The sequence below is a fragment of the Carettochelys insculpta genome, chromosome 4, assembly GCF_033958435.1.
Source record: "Carettochelys insculpta isolate YL-2023 chromosome 4, ASM3395843v1, whole genome shotgun sequence".
NCBI lineage: Eukaryota > Metazoa > Chordata > Testudines > Carettochelyidae > Carettochelys > Carettochelys insculpta.
In genome coordinates, this window is record NC_134140.1 from 47,666,223 (window position 1) to 47,693,196 (window position 26,974).

Genomic DNA, 26,974 nt, shown 5'->3' on the forward strand with positions numbered 1-26,974 from the left:
AGAACTGGGAGGATTGACACGATGACCACTGCTGAACAAACTTTGTTAGATTAATAAATTATTCACTGAAAAACACAGTTTCAGGGGAATCAATATGAATGTACTGAACAGCTTCAGCTGTTTGGGGGTTCGCTGTTCAGCATTTGGTAATGTCCCTTTCTGGCTCATCTGGAGATTTAGCTCACCAATCCCACATCTCATCGGGTGGTTGCTCACCATGGCTGCCTCCCTGCTAGTCTGGAGCTGTACCGCCTCTCCTTTGCAGCTTAGCCATCCTCAAAGTCTCAGGCAGTCTTCATCTCCACTGTATGGACTGCGCTATTTACACAGTAATGGGTAGGGGAACATGAGCTCATTCTCTTCCCAGGGTTCCAATCCAGAGACTCTTGAACCCACAGCAGTTCAGGTCTATCTATTTCAGATCTTATTGCTCCTTTTCCAGATGCTTCCAATCTTGCTGCTCTCAGGTTCCTACTTCCCACCCCTTACATCAGGAAGCGTGGCTGCAGGCTAACGTCACTACAGTCCTCAGCACCTGGGCTTTGTAGAACTCCAGCCTCTTCCTGCCCAGGTGAGCTTCATTCTCAGTCAATCTTACGGCACCTTTTCTCCCCACCAAGGCAGCCTAAGGGTAACTGGCTCCTCAGACCACTAATCCTATTCCACGTTGGTCTGGGGTGAACCACAAGCTCCCCTCCCCACATCCCAAATATTTGGGATAGATTCAAAGAGGCTTAAGCACCTTTTAGAAAACCACTGACCAGTGGAGGAAGAAGTGATGCACCTTGATACATGTTAAGAGTACTCTGCCAGGATGTGGGAAACCCAAGATCAAATTTCTCCTCTAAATCAGAAATAGTGGGGATTTGAACACCAATCTCTCACATTTCAGGTAAGCACTGTAGCCCTGGGGCTGCAGACCGTTGGAGGGGAGAATACCTCCTCTGGTGTCAGTTTTACGAACGACATTTCCAAATTTCCTTTGCTTTTCTTGAAGTCATTTAAAATGCCTCAGCTCTAAACAAAACATTATGTTCAACCAGCATTTTTTTCAGCTTTTGTTTTGCCAAGAAAATGGAAAAAATGTTTCAGGTTGAGGATGTTTTGGTTTGGCCAGTGAACCAAAAAATTGACTAATCACACAGTTCTTGTCAAGAGACACTCCTGAAAACTCGCAAGCAAAACATATCCCACATCCTGTAGCATGGTATTGGTCAATTGCCATAAATCGGATATCTGGAAAAGCAAATCCTGGGAGAATGACTAATCCACTAAGTCCCTGCTCCATATGAAACAAAACATTCTATTAAGCTCAGTAGACTGGGTTTTAATCATCTTTATACATGGTTTCTTATGGCATATAACAACACAGTTGGCTGGAGTTCAGTGTACACTTCAAGTTATTTCCATTCCTACTGAGGCATAGATAACATGTAAGCAGTGTAAGAAATGGATGTTTTTAACTTCATCAACTAAATGATTGTTGAAATATTGAAGCGTTAACATCTAATTACAATTTGTTGACCACTGGCAGACTAAGTCACAATTTTATTATCACAAATGCAATTTAATTAAACTTTAATATGCATACAAGATGGAATTAATACTATTCATGCAGCTGTGAAGCACAGAATATTCTTGACATCTTTATCTTGGCAACCAAAGGGCTTATTAAACAAAATAAACCCGGGAGTTCTAGCTATTCTTGTGTAAGTGCAGATGGAACCATTCATTTTGCATTCTCAGAAACATTGGTGCCTGAAGTCTTTTAATACTGCCAGAAGGCCACAATTCTGAGCAAACAGTCAGACTGCAATGTAGGCTTAACAGAAAGTTCTCATTCAGTGTGCTACAGCTTAAAGGGCCTCATCCAAAGCTCTTTGCACTCCCCTGGAATCTTTCCATTGACTTCAGGGGGATTTTAAATTAAGTTCTGAGAAAGCAACTGGAAATACAGAGCAATGTGTTTAACTTTATCAGAGGGGTAGCCATGTTAGTCTGTATCTTCAAGAACAACAAGAAGTCCTGTGTCACCTTATAGACTAACAGCTATTTTGGAGCATAAGCTTTCGTGGGCAAAGACCCACTTCATCAGATGTGTTTAACTTTAGTGCATCTGTGGTAGCCCATTCAATATGATTAGGACCGAGGTTTATGGCATGTAGGGTTTTTACTGATCTGAAAAGGTCTATCTTGTCCATTCTTATATTTAAAACTCCAGGCTTCTTTCTCAGTGTCATGGTACTTTACTTCCAGTGGCATTACCAAGACTACCACAGAGGCAAAACAAAGACAATTACCTAAATAAAATAACCCATATGACTAAACTGACAGTTTGAACCACTTTTCATTATTCCTCTGTGACCTCCACCAAGAAAAAGGCTGCCAAAATTAGAAACCCTATGTCTTGAACTTCTAATTATTCCTTCTCCCTCTTCCCCTGTCCAAACACCTGCCTCAACTGTTCTAAGTTCATTTTCTGCTCCATTTTCACATAATTTTAAATCTTCAGGGTTTTTTCCCCTATGCCCTTTCAGAGGATAATAGTAATTCATAAATAAATATGAACTTAAGATTGCAATTCAAGTTGGGCTTTTGAGCCCGCAATTTAGATTGGGTGTGAAACAAAGAAAACAAGTTTGCCTTCCCTCCTCTGGACTATTTTTCAAGGACATCTTTGTTTTTCTAAGTTGAATATTTTTAAATTAAGTTTCTGATACAACCCCCTTTACATGGGGTGGCCTGAGTTTTTGCAACGGAGTTTTCACAGATAATTGGCTTGTTTGCAACGCTTTCAAATGTCTTGTCAGCAAGGGACAGTGGATGAGTTCAGGAGCAGCACCACCAGATGCTCATCCTTACCCCGACCCTTCCATCATATACTTCTGCCTGCTTGTGGGTCTCTTCTGTAGCAGGTACTTTTCTATTGCCCTGTGGGGCCTCAAGGCAGGGGGCTAGGGAGGTGCAATATGACAGCCTCCCGTCCCCCCACCGTTGCTTACTGTATCCCTTCCCATCACTGTCAGGGACTGAGGGGACAGCACACAGCATGGATGACTCCCTCCTCTGCCTCCTCCCCACACCAGCCTGGAGGGAGAGGGATGCAGGGACTCTGTGTGCTGACCTCTTGCTCCCTGACAGTGATAGGGAGGGAAACAGCAAGCAACAACCAACACTGGTAGGAATGCGGGTGAGCCTTCTGCACCCCTGCCCTGCCCAAAAGGTTGTCCTTGGGAGGGGAGAGCTCAGGTCTACAGCAGTCCCTGGACTGATGTGGGAAACATTTCCACCAGCCTGTTCATCTGCTTGCCGCTTAGCATGGCAGCAGAGCCCCTTCTGGGAGTGCACACCACCTCCTCCCCCAGACAGGTCTTCCCAGGGCTCCGCACTGAGGTGCACCGCTTTACTTTCACCTCTGCCTGCCCCTCTTAAATACGTCCTCAGACTTCACACAGAAGCCTTGGGACATGAAGAAGGTCCTCTCCTATTACTCCCTCTGTCGCAGACTCCCATTTCTTCCTGACAAAGCAGGGCTGCAGAAAGTGAAGCAGGTTTCATTAGCTCCCTCTCCACTGTGCCAGACAAAGGACAGAGAGGGGGAAAACTGGGTTTATCCTGCCCTCCCCCACCACCAGCTTTCAGTCACTCCTAAAGACCTACAGAGGAGGATTCAAGGACAAATAGGTCTTTCTACCCTGCCATACCTTTCAATCATAAGCCTTGGACAGAAGTCTGGGAAGTAAAAGATGCTCTACTGACTTCCTCCGTCTCCTGTTGCTCCCTGGTTTTGTGGACAGGACCCAGGGGATAAAAAAAAAAGGAACCAGGAAACCCTCTTGTCCTCAAGATCAAAATCTGTAGTGGTTTTCTTTTGCTATATCTAAGCAGCAGTCTTACACGGCTTTGGGAACAACATGAATGTGAGTTCCCCACAGAATGGTGCACAAGTGGGATGCTGGTATGATCTTATCATTCATAGCTATAGCAGGCACATCATTATCAGAGAGAAAACATGGTTTTCAGGTTAACCATACGTTCCTTATAACTGTACAGTGAGTGGTCCTGGTAGGTGAAGAATGCAAAACATCACATCAAAGAGTTTATGGTGTCTTATTTCTTCAAACAAAATTACAGTCCAAGTTAGGATTTGGTAGTCTGACAAGCATAAAGCCCTCTCCCTCGGCAGAGAAAACTCTCCTCTGGAAGTACATTTGGCACAGTCAATAATTTTGCTACACAGTTATGGCAGAGTGAAAAACAACCTGGTACTTGGAATGGGGCAGGGGGTGGGGTGGGTGGAAACTTTGACAGTTCATATGTTGCAGCTGTAGTTATCTTTTAAGAACCCCATGGAGTATGAAATTCTTGGCATTTTCTACTTTAAAAACTAGCTACCCTTAAAAAAAATCAGCAGAGTCAGAGGCAGGGAGAAATTTCAGTGGCTTTCAACCTTTCCAGACTCTTGTACCCCTTTCAGGAGGCTAATGGGTCTTGTGTACCCCACAAGTTAACCTCACTTCATAACTACTTTCTTATATTGGAGGAGTAGCCATGTTAGTCTGGATCTGTAACAGCAACGAAGAGTCCTGTGGCACCTTATAGACTAGCAGAAAAGTTTTGAGCATGAGCTTTCGTGAGCACAGACTCACTTCATCAGATGCTGGATCTGATGATCAGCATCTGATGAAGTGAGATAAAGTGAGATGAAGAGCAGCATCTGATGAAGTGAGTCTGTGCTCACGAAAGCTCATGCTCAAAACTTTTCTGTTAGTCTATAAGGTGCCACAGGACCCTTCGTTGCTGTTACTTTCTTATAAAATCAGACAAACATACAATTATGTCAGTCAACACTGTTACTGAAAAATTGCTTACTTTCTTATTTTATATATAATTATAAAAATCAACTAGATTACAAATAGCGTTCAGTAAACCCTCAAGTTAAACAGGGATTACGTTCTTGCAACCCCCGCGTAACTCACATTTTCGCTCAAGTCAAAGAGAGATGGGATGGGATCCCCTAGATGGGCAGGAGCCGGGAAACTGACCAGTGCACCTGGGCTAGTCAATATCTTGGCTCCCAGGAATGGTGGAGAGCTGGGAACCAGAGGCAGCCTGGCTCCCGGCTCCCCTCCACTCCTTGGAGCCAGGAAACTGACCAAGGCTGCTGTCCTGGTCAGTTTCTCATCATTGTAAGCAGAGGGAAGCCAGGAGCTAGGCGGCCACCTGGTTCCCAGCTCCTTGGCACTCCAGGAACCAGGAAACTGCTCCTGTCAGGGGCAGCAGACAAGAGTCAAGCTGCCACCCTTAACAGGAGCAGTTTTCCTGCTCTTGTCAGGGATGGCAGTCACATTAACCTGAGACGTGCAACTTGGTTGCGTGTCTCCAGGGTTTACTGTACTTACATTTCAGTGAATAGTATATGGAGCATTATAACAAGTCATTGAAAGTTTAGTTTGTGCTGACCTTGCTAGTGATTTTTATTAGGCAAAGCCAGGCAAATATCTATGTACCCTCTGGAAGACCTACATATACCCGTAGAGTGCCCATGCCCTGGTTAAAAACCCCTGCTCTATTTGATGCGGAAGAATATACTGAGGCGTCTCTCAGTTTGCAGCGACTGGAAGGATATTTCAGTTTACCATCTGTAAGCAGACGGAAACTCAACATTCAAGAGTCAAAGATGTGATTACTGAATACAGATATGCATTTGCTACAAAACTTCAATGCATAACTATTCAAAGACCCTTTTTCTTTTTTGCTTCCAGGACTATACACTCACAATGTATTTCCAGCAGTCTTGGAGAGACAAAAGGTTGTCTTACTCTGGAATACCTTTGAACCTAACTTTGGACAACAGAGTAGCTGACCAGCTCTGGGTGCCAGACACTTACTTCCAAAATGACAAGAAGTCATTTGTTCACGGGGTTACAGTGAAAAATCGAATGATTCGACTACATCCTGATGGAACAGTCCTTTATGGCCTACGGTATGTAGTATTTCACCTTATGTTTCATGTTTTTGGAATAATTACATACATGTATTTGGTAGTAGATCTACAGCATGATTTATGATCAACATATTTTCCATTACTTTGACTTATTCTGAAAATTTTACTGCAGTTCACTGGTTTAAGTAACTAAAATATCCACCTACAGCACAGGAACAATAGCTAACCTCCAGGTATTTTTTCACAACACTACAATTTATGTATTTAACTATTGAGCCGTGTCTACACTTGGCCAAAATTTCGAAAGGGCCATGCTAATGGCCAAATCGGCAAATACTAATGAGGTACCGAAATGAATATTCAGCGCCTCATTAGCATGCTGCCAGCCACTGATTTCAACGTTTGCGAGGTCCTTTCGAAAACGGCCCCATGTAGACAAGCCGCGCATGATCGAAACACGACACTTTTGAAGTGCCGCAGATGGTAGCATGCTAATGAGGCGCTGAATATTCATTTCAGTGCCTGATTAATATTCTCTGATTTGACCATTAAGCATGGCCCTTTCGAAATTTTGACCAAGCGTAGACACGGCCTGACTGTCGTGAAAGTCTAATACCTGCATATCTCTTGGCTCTTCAGGGCATGTTGGTGTTCCTGTGGAGTCTGGTATTACGGTGTTAGTCAAGCAGTGAAGAGATATGAAGTGGAATGACTTTTAGAGCTGAGCATTGCACAGTAAGGGTGCACTGATCTAAAACCAAGAAGCAGTTGAAATGTACAATAAAATATCTAATCCACAGAGGCACTCTTCTGTGCTCTCCAGTGATGGAATTTTTAGTGTGTGTTTGGCTTCATCCTTTCACGTGGCTGATTTAGATCTCCTGACCCATTTGTCCAGCCTCACCAGACTATGGTCTTAGGGTATGTCAACACAGCAGCCTTATTTCAAAGTAAGTTATTCCGGAAGAGCTTGTTTCAAAATAACACTGCTACATACAAAAATGAATTTTGAAATAGCACTTAGCGATTTCAAAATAGAGCATCTACACGCATAGAGCATACTTTGAAATAGAGCCATTGGACGTGCTATGGCTTATTGAGAAATAGGTTCTGTTTCTCACAGACTGAGTTTTACCTACGTTGAATTAAGCCAACCGTTATTTCACAATTATTTTGAAATAGCATTTGTGTTGTGTACAGGCTAGGATGGTTATTTTGAAATAAAGACTGTTATTTTCAAGTAACTGTTTTGTGTAGACCTACCCTTAATGAACTACAAGCATAAATATCAAATGGAGTTATCAGTATCCTGCAAGCACTGAGAGAGGAGGAAGGTAATGGGCATTTTGACTTCACAACTTCCAAAGAACTGGCTTTGGAAGACATGGATAAAATCCATCAAAAAAATCAGTAAATAAAGAGGTCTGAGGGCTGTTAAAGTACAACCATCCTACGGACACATCACAGGACATTTTCAATTATTTGTAAATATATGTTTGGAAACCTGGATGTATTTAGGTATGAACCATTTACCATACTGAGATTATTTTAACTTGTAACTAGTAAGCGCCCTAAGGATTTTTATTAATATGGTGCTGTCTAAATATATTTTCTATGCTAGTTGGCAGATTGGAATAGGTTCTGTCCCCTGCTTTCCCCCACACTCTATTCCAGCAATTTTAGGGTGTCACAGCTGATTAGATGAGAATCTCTTGGTATAGAGTGGCATCGGGCTGACGCACTTGCCCGGCCATTGGGACATGTCCAGGGAAAGGAGTTCTGCCTGTTGAGCTGGTTCTATAGGGATTCTGCACGGCACAGGCAGCCTTGGGGAAGCCCTGGCGGCTGCTCCAAAGGATGCAAGCAACTCTTTCAGTCCCTGCAGCATCCTGGCTTCCATATTGTACGGAAGTGGCATTAAGCCACTGTTGTCCTATTCCTCCTAAGATACACCTACTGTATTGACTCTCTCAGAAGATACAGCATAGAATCTCTCCCATTGACAGAGATCTGTTTACTGCAGGAGATAATGGACACACTGCAGGTAGAGGGCAACAAAGCAGACATGCAGTTATATTTCAGAGTGGTTTTGCTTTACGTTCCCGTGCAAGTTCGTTCATGAGTGGAGTGGCTGGCTGGATTTAGCCATTATAGCCATCTGGACATTTAATGCACTGGATGAGGTTCACCACGTTATCTTAGGCATGAGTAGGACCCATGGATTTTGAAAGAAGCACAGTGAGGAATACTGTACATCATAATGGTGAAGACACACCTACAAGTGTTGCATTAGTTGTTATGGCTGAGTCTGACATAGCTCTGAACTGGTGTTTCCTGGTTTGTGGGGAGCTTTCTTCTGATGATGAACTTGAGGACTTTGGGTATTTGTCTAAATAGATGTAAAACCTGCAGATATCCCTCTAAGGTCACAATGATGAATAGCCCCTGACCACACACCTTTCAAGACAACATGGTCCTACATGCCTATTACAACCAGTGGTAGACCGCATCCATTAAGTGGCCCCAAATCAACCATCTGGGTGAAATGAGAATGACCACACTCTCAGCTAAACTCCAAAAGCACTGATCACTCTAGATCTGACTCCTCATCTTCAATGTAAACCTGCACAATGCTTCGAAAAGATAGTCTTGGGGCTTTAATTCATAATTCTGCTAGACACCCAAAATAATAGACCTCGTAAAGTTAGTAGATGTATGGCTCATTGCCACAATGTAAGCCATTAACCCTCCTTTCTCCTATGTCTGCTTCAGCTTGGTACTTGTATCTGGTGTTAATTCCTTATACGTTCCTCCCTTGCATGTAGCTGTGACATTGTGCCTGTCCCATATCTGAAGAAGCAGCTATGTGTTAACTAAAAAGCTTGTCTCTTTTACCAGCATGAGCTGATCCAATAAATTGTATTTCCTCAAAATTTGTCTTCAAACATCCTGGGACCAACGCAGTCCACAACAACATAACAGGCAACCGAGCAGTCAGTGCATGCACAAATTGTAAATTGTTGAGTACAACTGTACTTAGAAATGCAGCTTCTAGGCATGTAGAAATAGGCGCACACACAAATGTCTTTTTACAGAGATAGAAATGGTAATGCCCTATTTGAAAGCAATTATTTCCAAGAGACTCTACTATGTGATAATGGTGTATAGAGCATCAAGATACTTCAAATGTTGGCACTGTCAACAGCAGCTTCACTTCTTTTGCATTATTTATTTTCCTCTCCCACACACTGAACATAAGACAACTGGACATGAAGGCTACGTCTACACGTGCACGCTACATCGAAGTAGCTAATTTCGAAGTAGCGACATCGAAATAGCCCATTTCGATGAATAGCATCTACACGTCCTCCAGGGCCGGCAACGTCGATGTTCAACCTCGACGTTGCGCAGCCCAACATCGAAATAGGCGCAGCGAGGGAACGTCTACACGCCCAAGTAGCACACATCGAAATAGGGATGCCAGGCACAGCTGCAGACAGGGTTACCGGGCGGACTAGCGCTTCCGGGGCAACAGCTAGCCGCTTTCTTATAGGGCCCCTCCCAGACACACTCAGCCTGCACAGCACGCGGTCTGAGGAGCCATAGGCACACAGACCCCAGGCGCTGCAGTTATGGACCCCCAGCAGCAGCAGCAGCAGCAGTAGCAGCAGCTAGAGGTCCACCCAGCCCTCCCGGCAGGAGCAGGGCTTGCCCTGCTCCGTGCCATGCAGGAGGCAGCTAAGCACCTCCTTGCCCCAGAGGAGGATATGCCCCCAGGGCAGCAGGGCTCAACCCCTACCCCTGCAGCACCCCGCCCCCCCCGCCTCACACGCCGGCGGCTGTGGAGCTACCCCACCAGCACCGACTGGTGGGAGCGGCTGGTGCTTGGGGAGTGGGACGACGACCACTGGCTCAGGAACTTCAGGATGAGCCGGCAGACATTTCTAGAGCTGTGCCAGTGGCTCACCCCCGCACTCAAGCACCAGGACACCGCCATGCGGCGTGCCCTCACAGTGCAGAAACGGGTCGGCATCGCTGTCTGGAAGCTGGCCACTCCAGACAGCTACCGATCTGTGGGCCAGCAGTTCGGTGTCGGCAAGGCCACCGTCGGGGCTGTCTTCATGGAGGTAAGCGAACCCACGGGGGGAGGGCAGGGCAGGGCAGGGGAGGCCAGAGCAGGGGAGGGCAGGGCAGGGCAGGCCAGGGGGGCCAGGGCAGGGCAGGGCCACGCACACCCTGCTCACCCCTCATTGGTGCTGTCCCGTGTGCTTTCTCTGCAGGTTGTGCGTGCCATCAATGCCATGCTCCTGCACAGGCTCGTGAGGCTGGGGGACCTAGATGCCACCATCTCCGCCTTTGCCACCCTGGGCTTCCCCAACTGCTTCGGGGCTCTGGATGGGACTCACATCCCCATCCGCGCCCCGCATCACAGTGGCGGACGATACCTCAATCGCAAGGGCTACCATTCTGTCATCCTCCAGGCCTTGGTGGACAGCCAGGGCTGTTTCCAGGACATTTATGTGGGCTGGCCTGGCAGCACCCACGACGCCCGGGTTTTCCGGAACTCGGGCCTGTGCCGCCGGCTGGAGGCAGGGACCTACATCCCCCAGCGGGAGATCCCTGTGGGGGACACCACCATGCCCTTCTGCATCATCGCAGATGCGGCCTACCCCCTCCGGCCGTGGCTCATGCACCCCTACACGGGCCATCTCTCCGCTAGCCAGGAGCGCTTCAACCAGCACCTGAACCATGCGCGCCAGGTGGTGGAGAGCTCATTTGGCCACCTGAAGGGACACTGGAGATGTTTCCTGACCGCCTGGATGCCAGCCCCAACAACATCCCCCTGATTGTGGGTGCCTGCTGCGCCCTGCACAATTTGGTGGAGAGCAAGGGGGACACCTTTTTCCAGGGCTGGGCTGCGGAGGCCGGCAGGGCAGACGTCCAGCCACCTGCTGCCCCCAGTCGGCAGGTGGACCCCGAGGGGACCCGGGTCCGGGAGGCCCTGCGGGCCCACTTTGATGAACAGGCCGCGGGGTGAACTCTGCTCAGGCCCCCTACTGCCCGTCCCTTCCTCCACCACACTCCTGCCCCAACGCCTACACCATGGAGCACCCCACCGCACCCCCCTCCCACTTGTCCTGGACAAATGACAGCACGCACTTGTGGCTGAACTTAAACTTTTTTTTTCTTTCCGAACCTTTTTTTTGGAACTGTAAATAAATATTTGAACCAAAAACCAAAAACTATGTACAAACATGTTGAACAAAAGCAATATGTACAAAAATAAAACAATACAAAGAAACAACAGTCCTCAATAATCAAAAGAAAACCAGGGAGGATAAAGGGGAGAACTATTTACATGGGGGGGACGGGGCAAACCGGGGGCCGAAAAGAAGAGGGTCCAACTATATACAAGGGGGGGGGCCACGTCCCAGGCCCCTCGCCCCTATAGCCCGGCACCGGGCGTTGGCGGCCGGGAGCCCTCCCGCGGTCGCAGCCTGGTCCGTGGCTGGGTGGGAGCGGGCTGGACCGGAAGGTACGGTGGCCGGCGAGTGTCAGGTGGCTCCAGGGGTCCCTCGGTGCTCTGGCCCTCGCCGGTGGGTGGTGGGGCGACGGCGGACGGGACGGCGACGGGCGGAGCAGCTGGTGGTGGGGCTGCAGGAGCAGGCAGGGCGGGCGATGTGGCAGCCGGCGCGGCATGGGGGGCCAGGTAGTCCACCAAGCGGTTAAATGTCTCCATGTAGGCCCCCCATGCCTCCTGGCGCCAGGCCAGCGCCCGCTCCTGCAGCTGGAGGTGCTGCTCCGCAACCTCCAGCTGCCGACGGTGGATGGCCAGCAGCTGGGGGTCCGTCGCCATCAGCGGTTGGTGGCACGGGGTCTGCCGTCTAGCCCACCGTGGGGGCCGGTCGGTCTTCGGCCGAGGGGCTGGCCTGGAGCAATGGTCCCGGAGGGCTCTCCGGGACGACTGACGCCTCGCCGGCGCTCTCTTCCGGTCCTTCTGATGGTGCAGGTGCAGGACACAGGAGAGGAGGGGGGGAAGAAGAATGGAGACAGGCGTTAGTGTGGGCCCCGAGCCGTGGCCTTTGTCCCCCCAGCCCTGTGCTGCAGGTTCCCCATCCCCGTCCCCGGGAGATGCTGCTGTGATGGATGGGGTTCAGGGGTCCCCCTGCCCTGCACCCCGTCCCCTGGTGGGAGCGACTCTCACTTAACCCCGCAGGGTCTGACAGCAGGAGAGGTTTCTTAGGCCACAGATGCCCAGTTTCTCCCAGGAGTGACAGCACCAGCTGTCGGAAGAGACAGTCCTTCCAACCCATCCTGGGGAGAAGACCCCAAGGGGTGCCCCTCTGGGATGCAGCTTTCCCCCTCCTCAGACTGGCTGCCTTCCAGCTCTCCCTTCCCCTAGCCTCTACCTGTGGGCCCCGCCCTCGCCCCCCAAGTCCAAGCCAGCTCGGCTCCTCCCTCCTGTTTGTTCAGGGCAGAGGTGTCACCTGCCAGCTGTAGCCCCAGGATCCTCCTTTGCCCCGGGAGCTATTCGGCTGTTGTTGCTCATATGTAGCCTGAGTCTCCCTTTGGCACTCCCCCCACTCCATCACATGCTGCTGCTGCTGCGGGGTGTCCCACCCCCTCCTCCCAGGGGCCCCTCGAGGTTCCGCTCCCCCCTGGCCCGGGGATGGGGCATGGCATTGTCATGCGAGGTCGGGGGGGCAGGGGCTGATGGATGCAGTGCTGTGAGGGCCATGGCCCTGGTGTCCTTGGGGCCATGGCCATGTGAGCATGTGGGGGGCCCTGGACACATATCTCTTACCCCCGCCCCTCAAGCCCAGGGGTGTCCACCTGAGGGGGGTACCTACCTGTCAGTCCGCTCCCATGGTCCGGAGATCCCCAGGGGGCGGAGGCCCTGCTCCTGCTCCGGGATGGCAGGAGCAGGATCTGCAGCCCGGATTCTGCGGAGGAGGAGCCCCCCTCCTCCTCCTCCTCCTCCTCCTGCTGCGATGTCCCGGGGGTGGCCTCCGGGGGGGGCCCCCGGGGTGCGAGGCTTGCCTCCGGGGCGGACTCCGTCTGCAGGGCCTGCTGGGGCTCATCGGCCAAGGTGTCAAGGGTGGCCGGAGGGGAGGAGGTGTGCTGGGGGCCCAGGATGTCCCTGAGCTCCCTGTAAAAGGGGCAAGTGACAGGGGCGGCCCCAGATTGGCTGGCCGCATCCCGGGCCCGGGAGTAACCCTGCCGCAGCTCCTTGACCTTACTCCTGACGTGGTCAGGAGTGCGGGCAGGGTGACCCCGGGCAGCCAGGCCGTCGGCCAGCCGAGCAAACGCATCCGCGTTCCGCCTCTTGCTCCCCATTACCTGGAGCACCTCCTCCTCGCTCCAGAGCCCCAGCAGGTCCCGCAGCTCGGCCTCCGTCCAGGAGGGGCCCAGCTGCCGCTTGCCAGCCTGGCTGCCCTGGCTCCCCTTGGGGGGGGTCCCCTGGGGGCGCTGGGGGGGCTGCTGGCCAGCCATCGCAGCTGTGGGGGGGGCTGAGGGTGGTGCAGGCTGGCCGCGTGTGCAGGCTGCAGCCTGCACGTTCCCTCAGCTTCCTGCACAGGAAGAGAGGAGGAGGGGACCTTTAAGGGGCCGCTCCACGCAGCCACCAGTGAGCTGAGGGGCTGGAGACAGCGTCTCTCAACCCCCCAGCTGATGGCCGCCATGGAGGACCCGGCAATTTCGACGTTGCGGGACGTGGATCGTCTACACGTGCCCTACTTCGACGTTGAACATCGAAGTAGGGCGCTATTCTGATCCCCTCATGAGGTTAGCGACTTCGACGTCTCGCCGCCTAACGTCAAAGTTAACTTCAAAATAGCGCCCGACGCGTGTAGCCGCGACGGGTGCTATTTCGAAGTTAGTGCCGCTACTTCGAAGTAGCGTGCACGTGTAGACGCGGCTGAAGTGTCATATAACACCTTCTCAGAACAATAAACTCTCTTGATTGTTCTTTTTATTCTTCATCTCAATAATGCATCTATATAAAAGTCTCATACTTCGCTTATTCAAATAAGCTCTCCTGTTTTATCAAGTGGGAGAGGCAGCCTCCTTTTGACAAGCCTGAGAGCATGTCTATACTAGACATTAAAGTTGACTGTAGGTACGCAATTCTAGCTACAGCAATTGTATAGCTAGAATCAACTTATCTACACGTGTCTTATCTGGCTGTCCTCCCAGAGGGAGGTCAACAGGGGAAACTCTCTTTTCAGCCTCCCTTAATCCTTGTGAGATTGAGGAGAACAGGGGTCAACTGCTGACCCCTGATAGTTTGATTTTGTGCATGCCTACAAGGTACATGAAAGCAAACCCTGGAAGATTGACACTGACTGGGTTGGCTCTCCTGCACAGAAGATACATCCTCAGTCGTTCACCTGTGAGCTCCTGAAGAGATTTTCCTCTAATAAAATACTGCTTTGGCACTGAGCCACATAAAGGCTTCTGTTGGAGCTGCAGAACTGACAGAAAACATCTGACTGTTTACAAGGTAAAAGCCAGGGAGTGCTGTTGAAATCATAAGAAAGTGCCATGTGAGAAGCACCAGGTAATCATCTCATTCTGAAGATGTCTGGCAGGGGGGAAGCACTCAGTTCGTTGGCTGGGGCAGGGAAAGGAAAGACACATGAAGCTTGAACTTCAAAACTTGAGGGATAGGGAGGAGAACAGACAGTCACAGAGAACCACTTTTACATACTTGAACAAAAATGTTTTCAAACGTTGATTTTCAGGAGCTTTTAAACTCATTAGGGGCCAGGTCCTTGGCTGCTCTAAACAGACTTGCACAAAACTGCGGCTACGTCTACACGTGCAGCCAACATCGAAATAGCTTATTTCAATGTTGCGACATCGAAATAGTCTATTTCGATGAATAACGTCTACACGTCCTCCAGGGCTGGCAACGTCGATGTTCAACTTCGACGTTGCTCAGCCCAACATCGAAATAGGCGCAGCGAGGGAACGTCTACACGTTAAAGTAGCACACATCGAAATAGGGATGCCAGGCACAGCTGCAGACAGGGTCACAGGGCGGACTCAACAGCCAGCCGCTCCCTTAAAGGGCCCCTCCCAGACACAGTTGCACTAAACAACACAAGATACACAGAGCTGACAACTGGTTGCAGACCCTGTGCCTGCAGCATAGATCCCCAGCTGCCGCAGAAGCAGCCAGAAGCCCTGGGCTAAGGGCTGCTGCCCACAGTGACCATAGAGCCCCGCAGGGGCTGGAGAGAGAGCATCTCTCAACCCCCCAGCTGATGGCCGCCATGGAGGACCCAGCAATTTCGACGTTGCGGGACGCGGATCGTCTACACGGTCCCTACTTCGACGTTGAACTTCGAAGTAGGGCGCTATTCCTATCTCCTCATGAGGTTAGCGACTTCGACGTCTCGCCGCCTAACGTCGAAGTTAACTTCGAAATAGCACCCGACGCGTGTAGACGTGACGGGCGCTATTTCGAAGTTGGTGCCGCTACTTCGAAGTAGCGTGCACGTGTAGACGCAGCCTGCAAGTTATATCAGCCAAGAGCATGGTAAGCATTTTAACCCATGACGTGCCAGATGCATGGAAGTGTTTATGTGCCTCAAGATTAACACAGGGCCAGTCCTGAGTCCAGTACTATTCAACATTTTCACTGATGACTTGGCTAACTGAGTGCACTGCAGGAGTATGAAATTGGCAGATGGTTCCAAACTGGTAAGGTTGAAAGCACTTTGAGGATCAGGATTAGACTTCAAAATAAGTTTGACAATTTAGAGAGCATTGTTCTGAAATCAACAAGACGAAAGTCAATTAAGCGCAAAGTCGCTGGGATTATTTGTTTTTCTCTACCCCATACGGAATACAGGACAATTAGCCATGAAAAGTGATACAGCACCTGCTCATAGAAATCAACTTGCTTTGATTGTCACAAAGGAAAAATTCCAATACACAGCTACAAAAAGGTAAACAACAAGCTAGGAGGCAGTACAGAAGAAAAGGATCTGATTATTACTGGATATCAAACTGAATGAGTCAACAGTGTGATGCCGTTAAGGAAAAGGATACTATTCTGGAGTGTATTAAAAATTCTGGAAAAGCCCTGAGCCTGGCAGGAGCCACATCGGGGAAGAGAGGGAGAAAAAGCCACCTTCCCCCATTCATGACTCCAGAAGAAGCCGCACCAGGAGAGAGAGGGAGGGAGAAGCCCCTGACCCTGACTGAAGATGTGTGGCTGAAGCCCCCAGCTCTGGAGCTCCAGCCAGGGCCATTCTAGTGACAGAAGCTGCTGCAGGGCTGTACCCGAACAGAGAGCTTGGCCTGAGGTCCTCTCCCCACCACCACCATCTGCCTGGTAGGTTTAAGGAATGGATCAAACACTTTCACTTTATTTATTCTCATTTCTTGGGAGTTCATAGTTATTTCTGGGAAGAATTTTTTTTTATTTTTTAAACACAGAGGTGAGGGATGACCCTGTCTGGCCCTGGGGGCGTATTACAGTAGGAGCTCTGTGCTGGAGTTACAGTGGGGCTAGTGTAGGGCTGCCTCTGATGGCACAATGCAGTGCCCAGGGCAGGGAAACCCCCTGGCTACTTGTGGGCTAGTTCAGGAGAAGGGAGAACAGTCCACATTGGGTAAATTGCTCTGGGCATCAATTTTCTGTCTGTAAAATGGGGATGGCAATCCTGTCTTGGTCTTGTCTGTTTAGACCGTAGTCTATGTGGGGCAAGGAACAACTGTCTTCATCTGCAATACACATTGGTGACGGCCAGGCAAAGGCACCAGCAGCAGCTGGATAGACCTCAGGGGAGTGCAGCGTTGCTACAGAATGCAGCTCAGGGATCCAGGCACATAGATTAGGATTTTGAGAGAGATGGGGCTTGGTTTTGGCTGTGTGTTGAAATGGGATTAGTTTTCTTTTTGGCTCATCTTGAAAACAAGAGTTGCTTATTTCACAGCATGAAAGTTGGCAACAGCCATATTCCAGAATCAACTGTGCTTTGCCCTGCCTTATCTTCTTCACCACCTTCTGAATGAATAGAAAGAGCAAAAGGCTTGTCGCAGGCTTTCTCCCAAATGCATTAGGAAAACATCCAAGATGGACTGACTCTCCTTTCCCGCTCTAGTGCAAAAAACAAGACAACACGTACACTGAACCTGTCTGTGGGCAGATCCCCAACAGGCTGACTCTCCCAGGAGAGGGTCTCTCGTATGAGCTGGTGTCTGAGAGCTGTCTCTACTCAGCAGTTCTGCCTCCTAGTACTCCCTGTCAAATGCAGAGCTACCAGACCACGTTGTTACTGTCTAGCATCTATCACATGGCTTCACTTGCTACTCGTACCTGTTATTCTTTCACCATTATATCAAGAGCCAGCTCTTTACGGGGAAGTATGCAGGTTTGGTTTACGCTACAGTCTGTGGACATATGAACCAGTTCAGATAACGAAAAGGAAAATAGGCTCAAGCCCCTGATGAGATGAACCTGGATTTTGTGTACGTACGTGTACACCCTCTCACGCAAACCCCTCTGTACTTCTTGGGAGCAAATACAACCCAGCCACCAGTGCAGGGATCAGATACCCCCGAGCAAGGGTGCTAAGAGTGGCGTGCAAGCTCATTTTCATCAGCATGCGATGTGGGAGCTCAGCCCCGACCCTCATGTAGCTGGGAGCTTGCTCGAAGCCGAGCTGCCTGTGAATCAACAAAAGACCAGTGAATGCCACCAACCACCACCTACACAGTGAAGCTCTGCATCTCAATGTATTTATTAATGAAGCTGTTGTAAGTAGGACTGTTAGTGACTTCAGAAAGTATCAATGGCACTTGGATCATTCATAGAGGTCAAAAAGGTCAAATTTCAGCACTCCGCCTCAGAAAGCTTGCTGACCCCTGCACTAGAAAGTAGATTCTCCATCTGGTCCACCCAGAGAAGTACAGGTTGTACCACCTTACACCAGCACTCTTTGATCTGGCAGTGTCCCTGCTCCGGCAGGGCCAGAGAGCTGAGCAGGAGGCAAACCAGAGCGGGGTCCCGGCAGCCCCATGGGGCCAGGGCTAGAGCCACAGACAGCCCCCCAAAAATGGGGACCACACAGGTCCTGAAGGTGCCAGACCAGGGAGGTGCAACCTGTAGCAGCACATGTCATTATTCTGATTCGCGAGATTTACAGAGCAAAGATGTTTGGATAAATGCGTCTGAAGTGAACTTCCAAATGTGTTTAGTGTTGCCCATCACAGCTCTGACTGTCACTGATAAATGAGAACAGCGTTTTGTCCAGTGTGTTGTAAGAATTAACATACTCCACATACTTCAGAAGTGTCACCTTCTGGTTAAAAGTTTGTTTTCATTTGAGAAGTGCAAGGCAATTACCACTGAAACTGCATGATCACTTTCTAGCAGTGTTTTCATTGGTCCTCCTGAGCTAACTTATGTTGATATCAGTGGGAGTCTTTCAGCTGACATCAGTACAGTTGGCCAGGCCACAGCAGGACAGATACAAGGGGGATGACTCAGATCCATTACAGTTCTCTAGGGTTTGCTTCTAGACATCCCATTGTATTCTTATTTATTACTTGTACTGTGGTAACACAGAGACTCCAGCCCCATTGTGCAAGGCGCTGTGCAACATAAATGAAAAAATGGTCCTGGTCTCAAGGAAGTCATAGTTCCATAGAGTTTTATTTATGGAGGGGCCCTGGAGCAAAAACCTCTGGAGGGAAGTCAAACAAGTCCACCTGTTTTCTATCCACACACTGTATATGACATGTTGGTAGTCTGAATATTGCTGGAATGCTAAGCAGACCAGTAAATAGAAATAACGATCCCATGGATTTCAAAGTCTTTTCTCCATGTATCTCATGGCCATGTTTGCACATGGCCTCTTCCAGCTGCACCAACAAAGCCTGCAGCTATCAGTTTTTTGTATACAAAAGTTTAGATTAGGCCACAGATCTCATTGTGCTATTCACTTCTTCGCTCCATTGCAACTGAATTTAGACCAGAACAGCCGAGCCAAAATGAGCCAGAGCTGGGCTGGCAGTAAGTGAACTCACATTTTAGGAACAACAAGAAGTCCTGTGACACCTTATGGACTATCAGATATTTTGGAGCATGAGCTTTCACGGGCAAAGACCCGCTGCCCACGAAGCTTATGCTCCAAAATATCTGTTAGTCTATAAGGTGCCACAGGACTTCTTGTTGTTCTCGAAGACACAGACTAACACAGCTACCTCTCTGCTACTTGTCACATGTTAGGAGTATTTTGTAGTATTTTCTGAGCACAAGTGCTGCTTTTTTTAAGATGTGAAAGTAGTTTTGTCGGCAGATACAATAAACATATTCACAGACCTGGAAATGTGGGGCTGGCAGGATGCTGTGTGGCTCTGCCATCCCTCACATGTATCTGGCTGACCTCTTATTAAACATGGAGATTCTTACACTCCTTGAATAACCTGTTCCAGTGTTCAACTGTCCTTATAGTTGGAAAGGTTTTATCCTAATATCAACCTGAATTTCTCTTGCTGTAAATTAAGCCAATTACTTCTGGTCTACCCTGGAGAACAATGGATCTCCATCCTCTTTAGAGCAACTTTTTACTTCATTGAAGCCTGTTATAACCCCACCCCCTGCAGTCATCTCTAAACTAAACATGCCCGTTTCTTTCATCCTTTACTTATAGGTCTGGTTTTCTAAACTTCTTATTTTTGTTGTTCTACTCTGGACTCCCTCGAATTTGTTTACATTATTTTTAAAACATGGTGCCCAAGACTGCATACAAGACGCCAGTTGAGGTCTCAGCCATGCAAAGCAGAGTGGAACAATTTCCTCTTGTGTCTTACACATGACACGCCTGTTCTTACATTCCAGAAGGACACTTGTACTTATCACAACAGCAAAATTGCTGAAACATATTCAATTTGTGATTCACTATAACCCCCATATCCTTTTCTGGAGTACCACTCCCTTGCCAGTTATTCCCCACTTGGTATTTCATTGCTTTTCCTGTTTGTTTGTTTGTTGGTTGGTTGGTTTTTTGTGGATTCCCTGGATGTCTTTGAGGGATAGGAGCTGTTGCGCCTTGCTGAGAGCAGGCTAGCATAATCTGCTATTGCTAATATGCAAGTACAAAAGATTTCCTTTTGTGCCACCAGATAATTCTAGTCAATAGAGACTGTAGTTTAGCAAAGGTGAAAGTAATATATAAAAAGCTTCTTTTACTTCACTCTGTAGAAAAACACAGGGCAACATGCAGTGTATTCATTCATGGGGGTGGTAAAGTAGCTTTGCAAACAAGCCAAGAAGCTATCTCCCATCTTCCATATGTCACTGCCAACAGCTGTAGTGGTTGCAGGCAGCTTCATATAATTAAGAATCATGTTGGAGTACAGCACCCCAGGTGGAACAAGAACTATTACTTGAAACAGGAAAGATTTACATTCTTCCATTTAGTAGGCTCATGTCACCTGTTGTCTGGGGCCCATAAAAGTTGGTTTCAGGATTCCTTTATTCTGAAAGCCTATAAACGTTAAAATAGCCTTAAACATATAAATCAGTTCCTAGGGCTGAATATTTGCCACTGTTTTTCCTACAGCTCACAGGTTATTAATGGCCCCTATTATAGTGGAGCCCAAGAATCGGGTGACTACTCTGCCTCCCTGCCCCCATTTATGGTTTGGGAAGTGGGGCTTTCCCATTCACAGCTATGGTATTAGGGTTGCTGCAAGCTGTGTCTCAGCTGCCCACCTTTAAATGAACCAATTTATCTGCTGAGTGACCAGTATAGCCCCTGAACACAAGAAGTATGGTCTAATGAGGGTTTAAGGTATGTTACAAGCTCCATTTGTTGTCCATAACTGCAAGAGAGTAGGAAAGCTGTTGAGGGAGAGTTTAAATGTTTCAGCTGGTTGGCGTCAGAGCTCTCAGCTACACTGGTATTAAAAGCTATGCGTGCTACCATAGACACAAGCATCCTGCAGGAGAAGGGTCAATGGCTGGCTGGAACAGAAAAAGATGCCCCTCCTGTAGGTCTGATCTTTCTGGTCATCACCCTTACTCCTGTCCAAGCACCAAAAAGAGGCTGGTAAGGAACAGCTGCCCCCATGTCAACAGGAGATGGGGAGGGCTGAACAGGATGGCATTGCTGGGCCAACACATCCGCAACAGGAAGCGGGTCCAGCCTTGTACTGGTTTTGCTCCTTCTGTTCCTCTCTGCTGCCTTCCCTTCTCATCCATGGGCCCTCACTCTCACAGCTTGTTCCCACCTCACCCCTCTCCTATTCAGAGTCTGTCATCTCCTCTTTGGCAGCCCCTGGGCTCCCTGGGCTTCTGAGGGAGAAGAAGAAAGTAGAACAACAGCAGAAGCACTAAAGGTCGGGGTGGCGAGAAGAGGCAGGCAACAGTGGAATTCGTTGGGCAGTTGTGTCTCTGGAACCTTTTGATGCCAACTGGCAGAGCACAGCAGGTATAGAGACTTTTACAGGATCCTCTGGGTCAGCTTTGTCCGTATCCGTTTACCAAAGGGTGGCATGTAAGGTCACTACGGAGGGGCAGCACCCTGCTGGTCATCATAATCCAGGTGAAATGTGTGAAAGGATAGGGTTTGAAAAGTTTTCCATCTATCCTGGCAAGTACGTGCTTTAGGGAAGATGGATCACCAGGATATCAGAGTCCTTACACGGGTTCCTTTCAGACAGGGGATAACAGACCATTCTCTGTCCGGTCTTAGTATACTGCCTACTTCACAGTGGCAGGCTCTTTGAATACTGAGCCTGTTGCTAATGAAAAGATAGAGAAAAGGGCAAAGCCAGGAGAAAAACAGCAATCAGCCAAAGATGCTTATGGTTAAGAACACACGACAGCCCTTATGTAGCTGAGTGCCCCTCCCCCATCAGTGTCCTTCATCTAGGAGACAAGCTGAGAGCCTGTGTTGTCTTACGAAAAACATATCACAGCCTGTCTGGAAAGCACCAGTGAGCCATGTCTTAGTAATGAAATCTGTTCTCTAGAATGCTTTCTGGGGCTTTATTTAATATGTAACTCTGTTATCAATGCTTCTATTTGCTATCACTTGACTCTCTGTACTTTGCTAAACAAACCTTTTCCTGTTTTCACTATAAACCTATCCAAGTGCTGTGCGTCAAGCTCAGTGGTGACCAGAGGTGGAAGTGGAAAGCTGGTGTGTACCATTTCTCTGGAAGCAATCAGTCTGTGCACACTGTGAGCATCTAGGACGTCAGGTGTTCCATGCCCCAGGCAGATACACAGGCTAAGGCTACAAAGTAGCCCTATCTCGAAATAACTCACGCAATTTGCATTGTGCAAATTGCACAATTTATGCTGAGTGAACTGGTTTCGAACCTGGTGCAGGCTGCACTGCACAGGAGTTTGAAATAAGTGCTTATTTCAGACTTCCCACTACCCCTCGTACGACAAGGGGTAGGGGGAACAAAATATCATGCCCAAACTAGCCCTGCTATTTTGAGCAGGGTGTTTGCCCATGGGGTTTTCTATTCTGGAATACAAATGTGTAGCCTTAGCCTCAGAGACTGGAGTATGCTAATTACATTCCAGTGTTCTGAAGTGACAAGGAATCTTCTTCACGTGGAAAGACTGCCTCCTTTACTAATCCACCTAGAATAATTTCCTCTTTGAAACCAGTTCCTGCTCTAACTCCATTGCCAAGTCTCATTCCAGGCTTTGAGTAGCATATTTAAAAACCATATGAATTAATTCTGATTTGTGTTTGTAACAGAAAATGAGAACAAGTAAAACAGTCCATTAGAACCAAGACAAATTCTTGAAACGTTTGGTCAACTGTACACTTGATCCTTTATGACACCGAACATCTTCCAAGATTTGTTGACCACTTTCTTGTTATGCTACGGTCGTGCCCAGAGACCAGCCAGGAACACAATTTACAGTCTGTGAAAACAAGTTGCATGTAAAGTGTGAGCTGTTTTCTTATATAAATCATGACAAAGGGAGGCAATTTGAAGGCATTCACAACATTCAATATTTCCTCACACCTGGTGTCAAAATGCATGCTACAGAGTATTTATACCTAAAAGCTTCCATGGAAAGCAGGGTAGTTTTGCACACAAAAATAGTATTTAGGGATGCTATTAGCTAACTGTACATAAACATGACTTATGGGTTTTATAGGTTATTCTGTGGGCACAGCCACTGACTGTGCTCATCTTTCAAAATATGGACCTAAGTATCAAGTCTATAAATCATAATATTTTTCCATATTTCTCAAGGGTCAGCCCAAATATTGTTAAATGTGAGAGAAGAATTATGGCCAAGGGTGGGCTCTGGGTAAATATGTTTTGGGTGCATTTGGAATCTGCAAGATAAATTTTGGTGTTCAAATCAATATTCACACCTTTCCCTTATAAAAACTCAATTCAGCTCATTCATAGTACAAATAGTTACATTTTCTCCTGCTCTTCAGTTATAGTCATGAAAAGGGAGACCACACTTTTGAAAGTTTCTCCTTACTTTCTATGCCTCTGTGACCCTAACTGTAACATCAGAATCCAAGCTGCAGCATCTCACAAGATAAGGGCCGTGTCTACACGAGCCCCAAACTTCGAAATGGCCACGCAAATGGCCATTTCGAAGTTTACTAATGAAGCGCTGAAATGCATATTCAGCGCTTCATTAGCATGCAGGCGGCCGCGGCGCTTCGAAATTGATGCGGCTCGCCGCCACGCATCTCGTCCAGACGGCGCTCCTTTTTGAAAGGACCCCGCCTACTTCGAAGTCCCCTTATTCCCATCAGCTCATGGGAATAAGGGGACTTCAAAGTAAGTGGGGTCCTTTCGAAAAGGAGCCCCATCTGGACGAGACGCGCGGCGGTGAGCCGCATCAATTTCGAAGCACCGCGGCCGCCTGCATGCTAATGAAGCGCTGAATATGCATTTCAGCGCTTCATTAATAAACTTCGAAATGGCCATTTGCGTGGCCATTTCGAAGTTTGGGGCTCGTGTAGACGTAGCCAAATTGAGGTCAGCTGCCTTACAGGCTTTTTTAAAAAAGCCTTACACCTTAATCTGAATAACAGCCTCTACTATTCCCCAGGTTATGTTATCTTTTATATGTACTAACTGTAAGATGCTGATCAAAGGACACAAATCAGATGATTGGTTTTATGTAAAAACAGGCGCAGACTTCACAAAAATCATTTTGATTGGAATAGACTCAGTTTAAGTGATGTCATGCTCCATGGTTTCCTTTTGAAGGAAACAGCTCTACATAATTTTACAAGTAAAAGGCAATACAGTACCATGAAGGAGGTTATTGATGTATGTACACAGATCACATCCTGTCTAGGAACAACTGGATGATTCTGCTTTTGCTTGCAACACTCTGAGAAGACTCAGTTGTATCTGTAGTTCAGAGATCGTATCTGTAATGTGTTAACACTATTCTGAAAAACATATCAGTGAAAATGTCTCTTATTTGGCAGGTTTGGGAGATCACATACACGTTTGTTTAGATTTTCTTTGTGGTTAGCTGTTGATTTGTTTGGGGTTTGAATACATATATTAAATTCATCACACCTTTAAATTGCAACATCTAAGATCGCTGATAAATCGCTCCCTGTTTTGTAAAAGCCTATGCACAGTAATCCTGATTAATCTGGCAGCACAGACCAACAGATGACAATTGATGTCATACGCCATGAGCTACCATATCTGCTGGAGTTTATTGACACACTAAACATGATGAGGGCACACTAGCTGGGAAAGAAAAATGTTCAGTCACCCTGAAAAAAATCAGATAAGGCTAAAAAGGGGGTCTTTGGCTTTAATTTGACAGTACTGGAGCATATAGTTAAATATTTCCTACAAATACTCATTAGAATAAGAACGGTCATACTGGGTCAGACCAAAGGTCCATCCAGCTCAGTATCCTGTCTGCCAACAGTGGCCAGTGCCTGGTGCCCCAGAAGGAGTGAACCAAACAGGTAATGATCAAGCAAGCAATCTCTGTCCTGCCATCCATCTCCACCTTCTGACAGAGTTGGGATGCCATTCCCTACCCATCCTGGCTAACAGCCATTAACGGACCTACCCTCCATGAAATTATCAAGCTCCTTTTTAAACCCTGTTATAGTCCTACCCTTTAGAGCAGTGGTGTCCAATAGGAATTCAAAGCTCACCACACTTGTGGTTGTTGTCTTTCCATATTCATCACATTATATTATACAAAACTTTGTAGAGCCAGGCCCTCCCAGCCCTCCTGAGCTCTAATTGAATGCCCTTCTCCAGTGCCAGGCACCTCCAGCCCCGCCTATTTTAATTCAATGAGCCACTGCCTCCATGCACTTCTCCCACCAAGCAAGGGGGCACACGCAGAGTGGGCAAAGGGCACTCCCTGTGTGCATCTCTCAGGAAATCTCATGAGGACTGGGGTTGGCCAACCCCTTTCTCGCCACAAGGCAGTGTCATGCTACTGTGGGTAAATGTAATTGGGTTTTGTCTGTTTGAGCTGCCCTGAGGGGTACAATAGTGGCCATTCTGCCTGCACAGCAGGGCTCCCCGGAAAAAGTTTAACATGTTTGGAAATAGAGTGGGACTCCTCCCTGCACATCTCTACAAAGCTCTCATTAGACGTATCCTTTAATCCTTTTCAGAAGGTTTCTGGGGAGGCCTTTCCTTATTCCATCCTCCACAGTAGGATACCTTTCCACACGAAGCCCGCAGCAAGTGATCTAACCTTGCAGCACAAAGCATAGCAGCATGACGTCTGGGTTTCCGGCCCCATTCAGTCAGCGTCCACTAGGATTTTCTCATATTTCCTGTAAAACCTGGTATAATTGTAAGGACATTTTCTAAAACTATGAGGAGAATATAATCTTCAGACCAGCTTAGTCCTTGGCCTGTCTACCTAGTCTTTCTACCAGGTTGCCACTTAACTTAAATTCTTGGGGACTGTTTTGTGGGGGTGATCCCATGTCCACTGAGAACCTGACTAAGAGTGCCAAGCTGCTGTCAGATAAAAACCCCTCTCTCATCACGACTGACCTGAGCTGGATCTGAACTATCAATATAGACATGAAAGACTCCATAACCCACTGCAAATTTCTGCTCTGCAATTTAAGTGTGAAACGATTTATTTTAAAGGCATCAGTGAAAATAGCAAGATCCTTTTGTTGAAAACTACATTCTTGCATGCCTAAGAGACTATAACTGAAGGAAGTTGACTATTACACACCCTTCCCTCACAAGTTTTCACTCAAGTAACTCACTTCTGACTTGCTTGCAGCCATTCTGGGCCCTTTGGTCATGAACATTGAAATCAATGAGTTTTGCTTCCATGTGGAAATCATATGTTAAGCTTGCATATCCAAGTACTCAGAATAAATTTTAAACATTCAGGTGCAACTATTTATAGAAGGGGCACACATTATGCTTGATGGGACTGGTTTCCCTGATTCAATAAAGGTGTGAGGATACTCAAACTTCCTTATCAGTCTTATCAAAAAGGTAATTAAATGTGCCAGGCAAAAAAATTAACACAGTTTTCACAGCCAAAGCCACACACGCAGTTATTCTGTACAAAAGTGACAAACAGAAATTAAGGCTTATTGGGTGAACTAGAATAAAGGAGGTTAGACAGTAAGAAACATCCTATTCTGAGCTATCAGGTCCCAGTGCAAGAAAGATTCCAGACCCTCTCCTTGATTACAGGAATTCAACATCCAATCAATAAAGAGAATTTCAGTACCATTTTATGGACATTTATGGTGAACTGCTTGCAGACACGCAGATGGGAAAACTCAACATCTACAAGCAATCTTGAACAAGTTTATTTGAAGAAATTATGAATGTCTCAAAAATGTTCCAGAGGCAGACAAAGGAAGTCAATGTGAATCAGTCTATAAAACATGTATTCAAGTTCTAACTGGAATAATTAATTGTTTTAAATAAACCACACTGTTCTCCACAGAAAGGGAAGTAAACAGATGCAGTTCAGAAGACAATTCCTTATAAAGGGTACGCACTATTATGGTAGTTCCTAGAAGTGCT

General features: G+C 47.6%; 1 protein-coding gene across 3 annotated transcripts in view; it reads left to right on the forward strand.

Moving 5' to 3' along the window:
- The window catches only part of GABRB1 (gamma-aminobutyric acid type A receptor subunit beta1), a 191,471-nt gene that overhangs the window by 102,065 nt on the left and 62,432 nt on the right, over positions 1–26,974 (forward strand). For all 3 annotated transcript variants that reach the window (XM_074991803.1, XM_074991802.1, XM_074991804.1), the window contains exon 4: positions 5,766–5,986. In XM_074991803.1, coding sequence (XP_074847904.1) covers positions 5,766–5,986 — 221 coding nt within the window. The remainder of the gene's footprint in view (positions 1–5,765; positions 5,987–26,974) is intronic.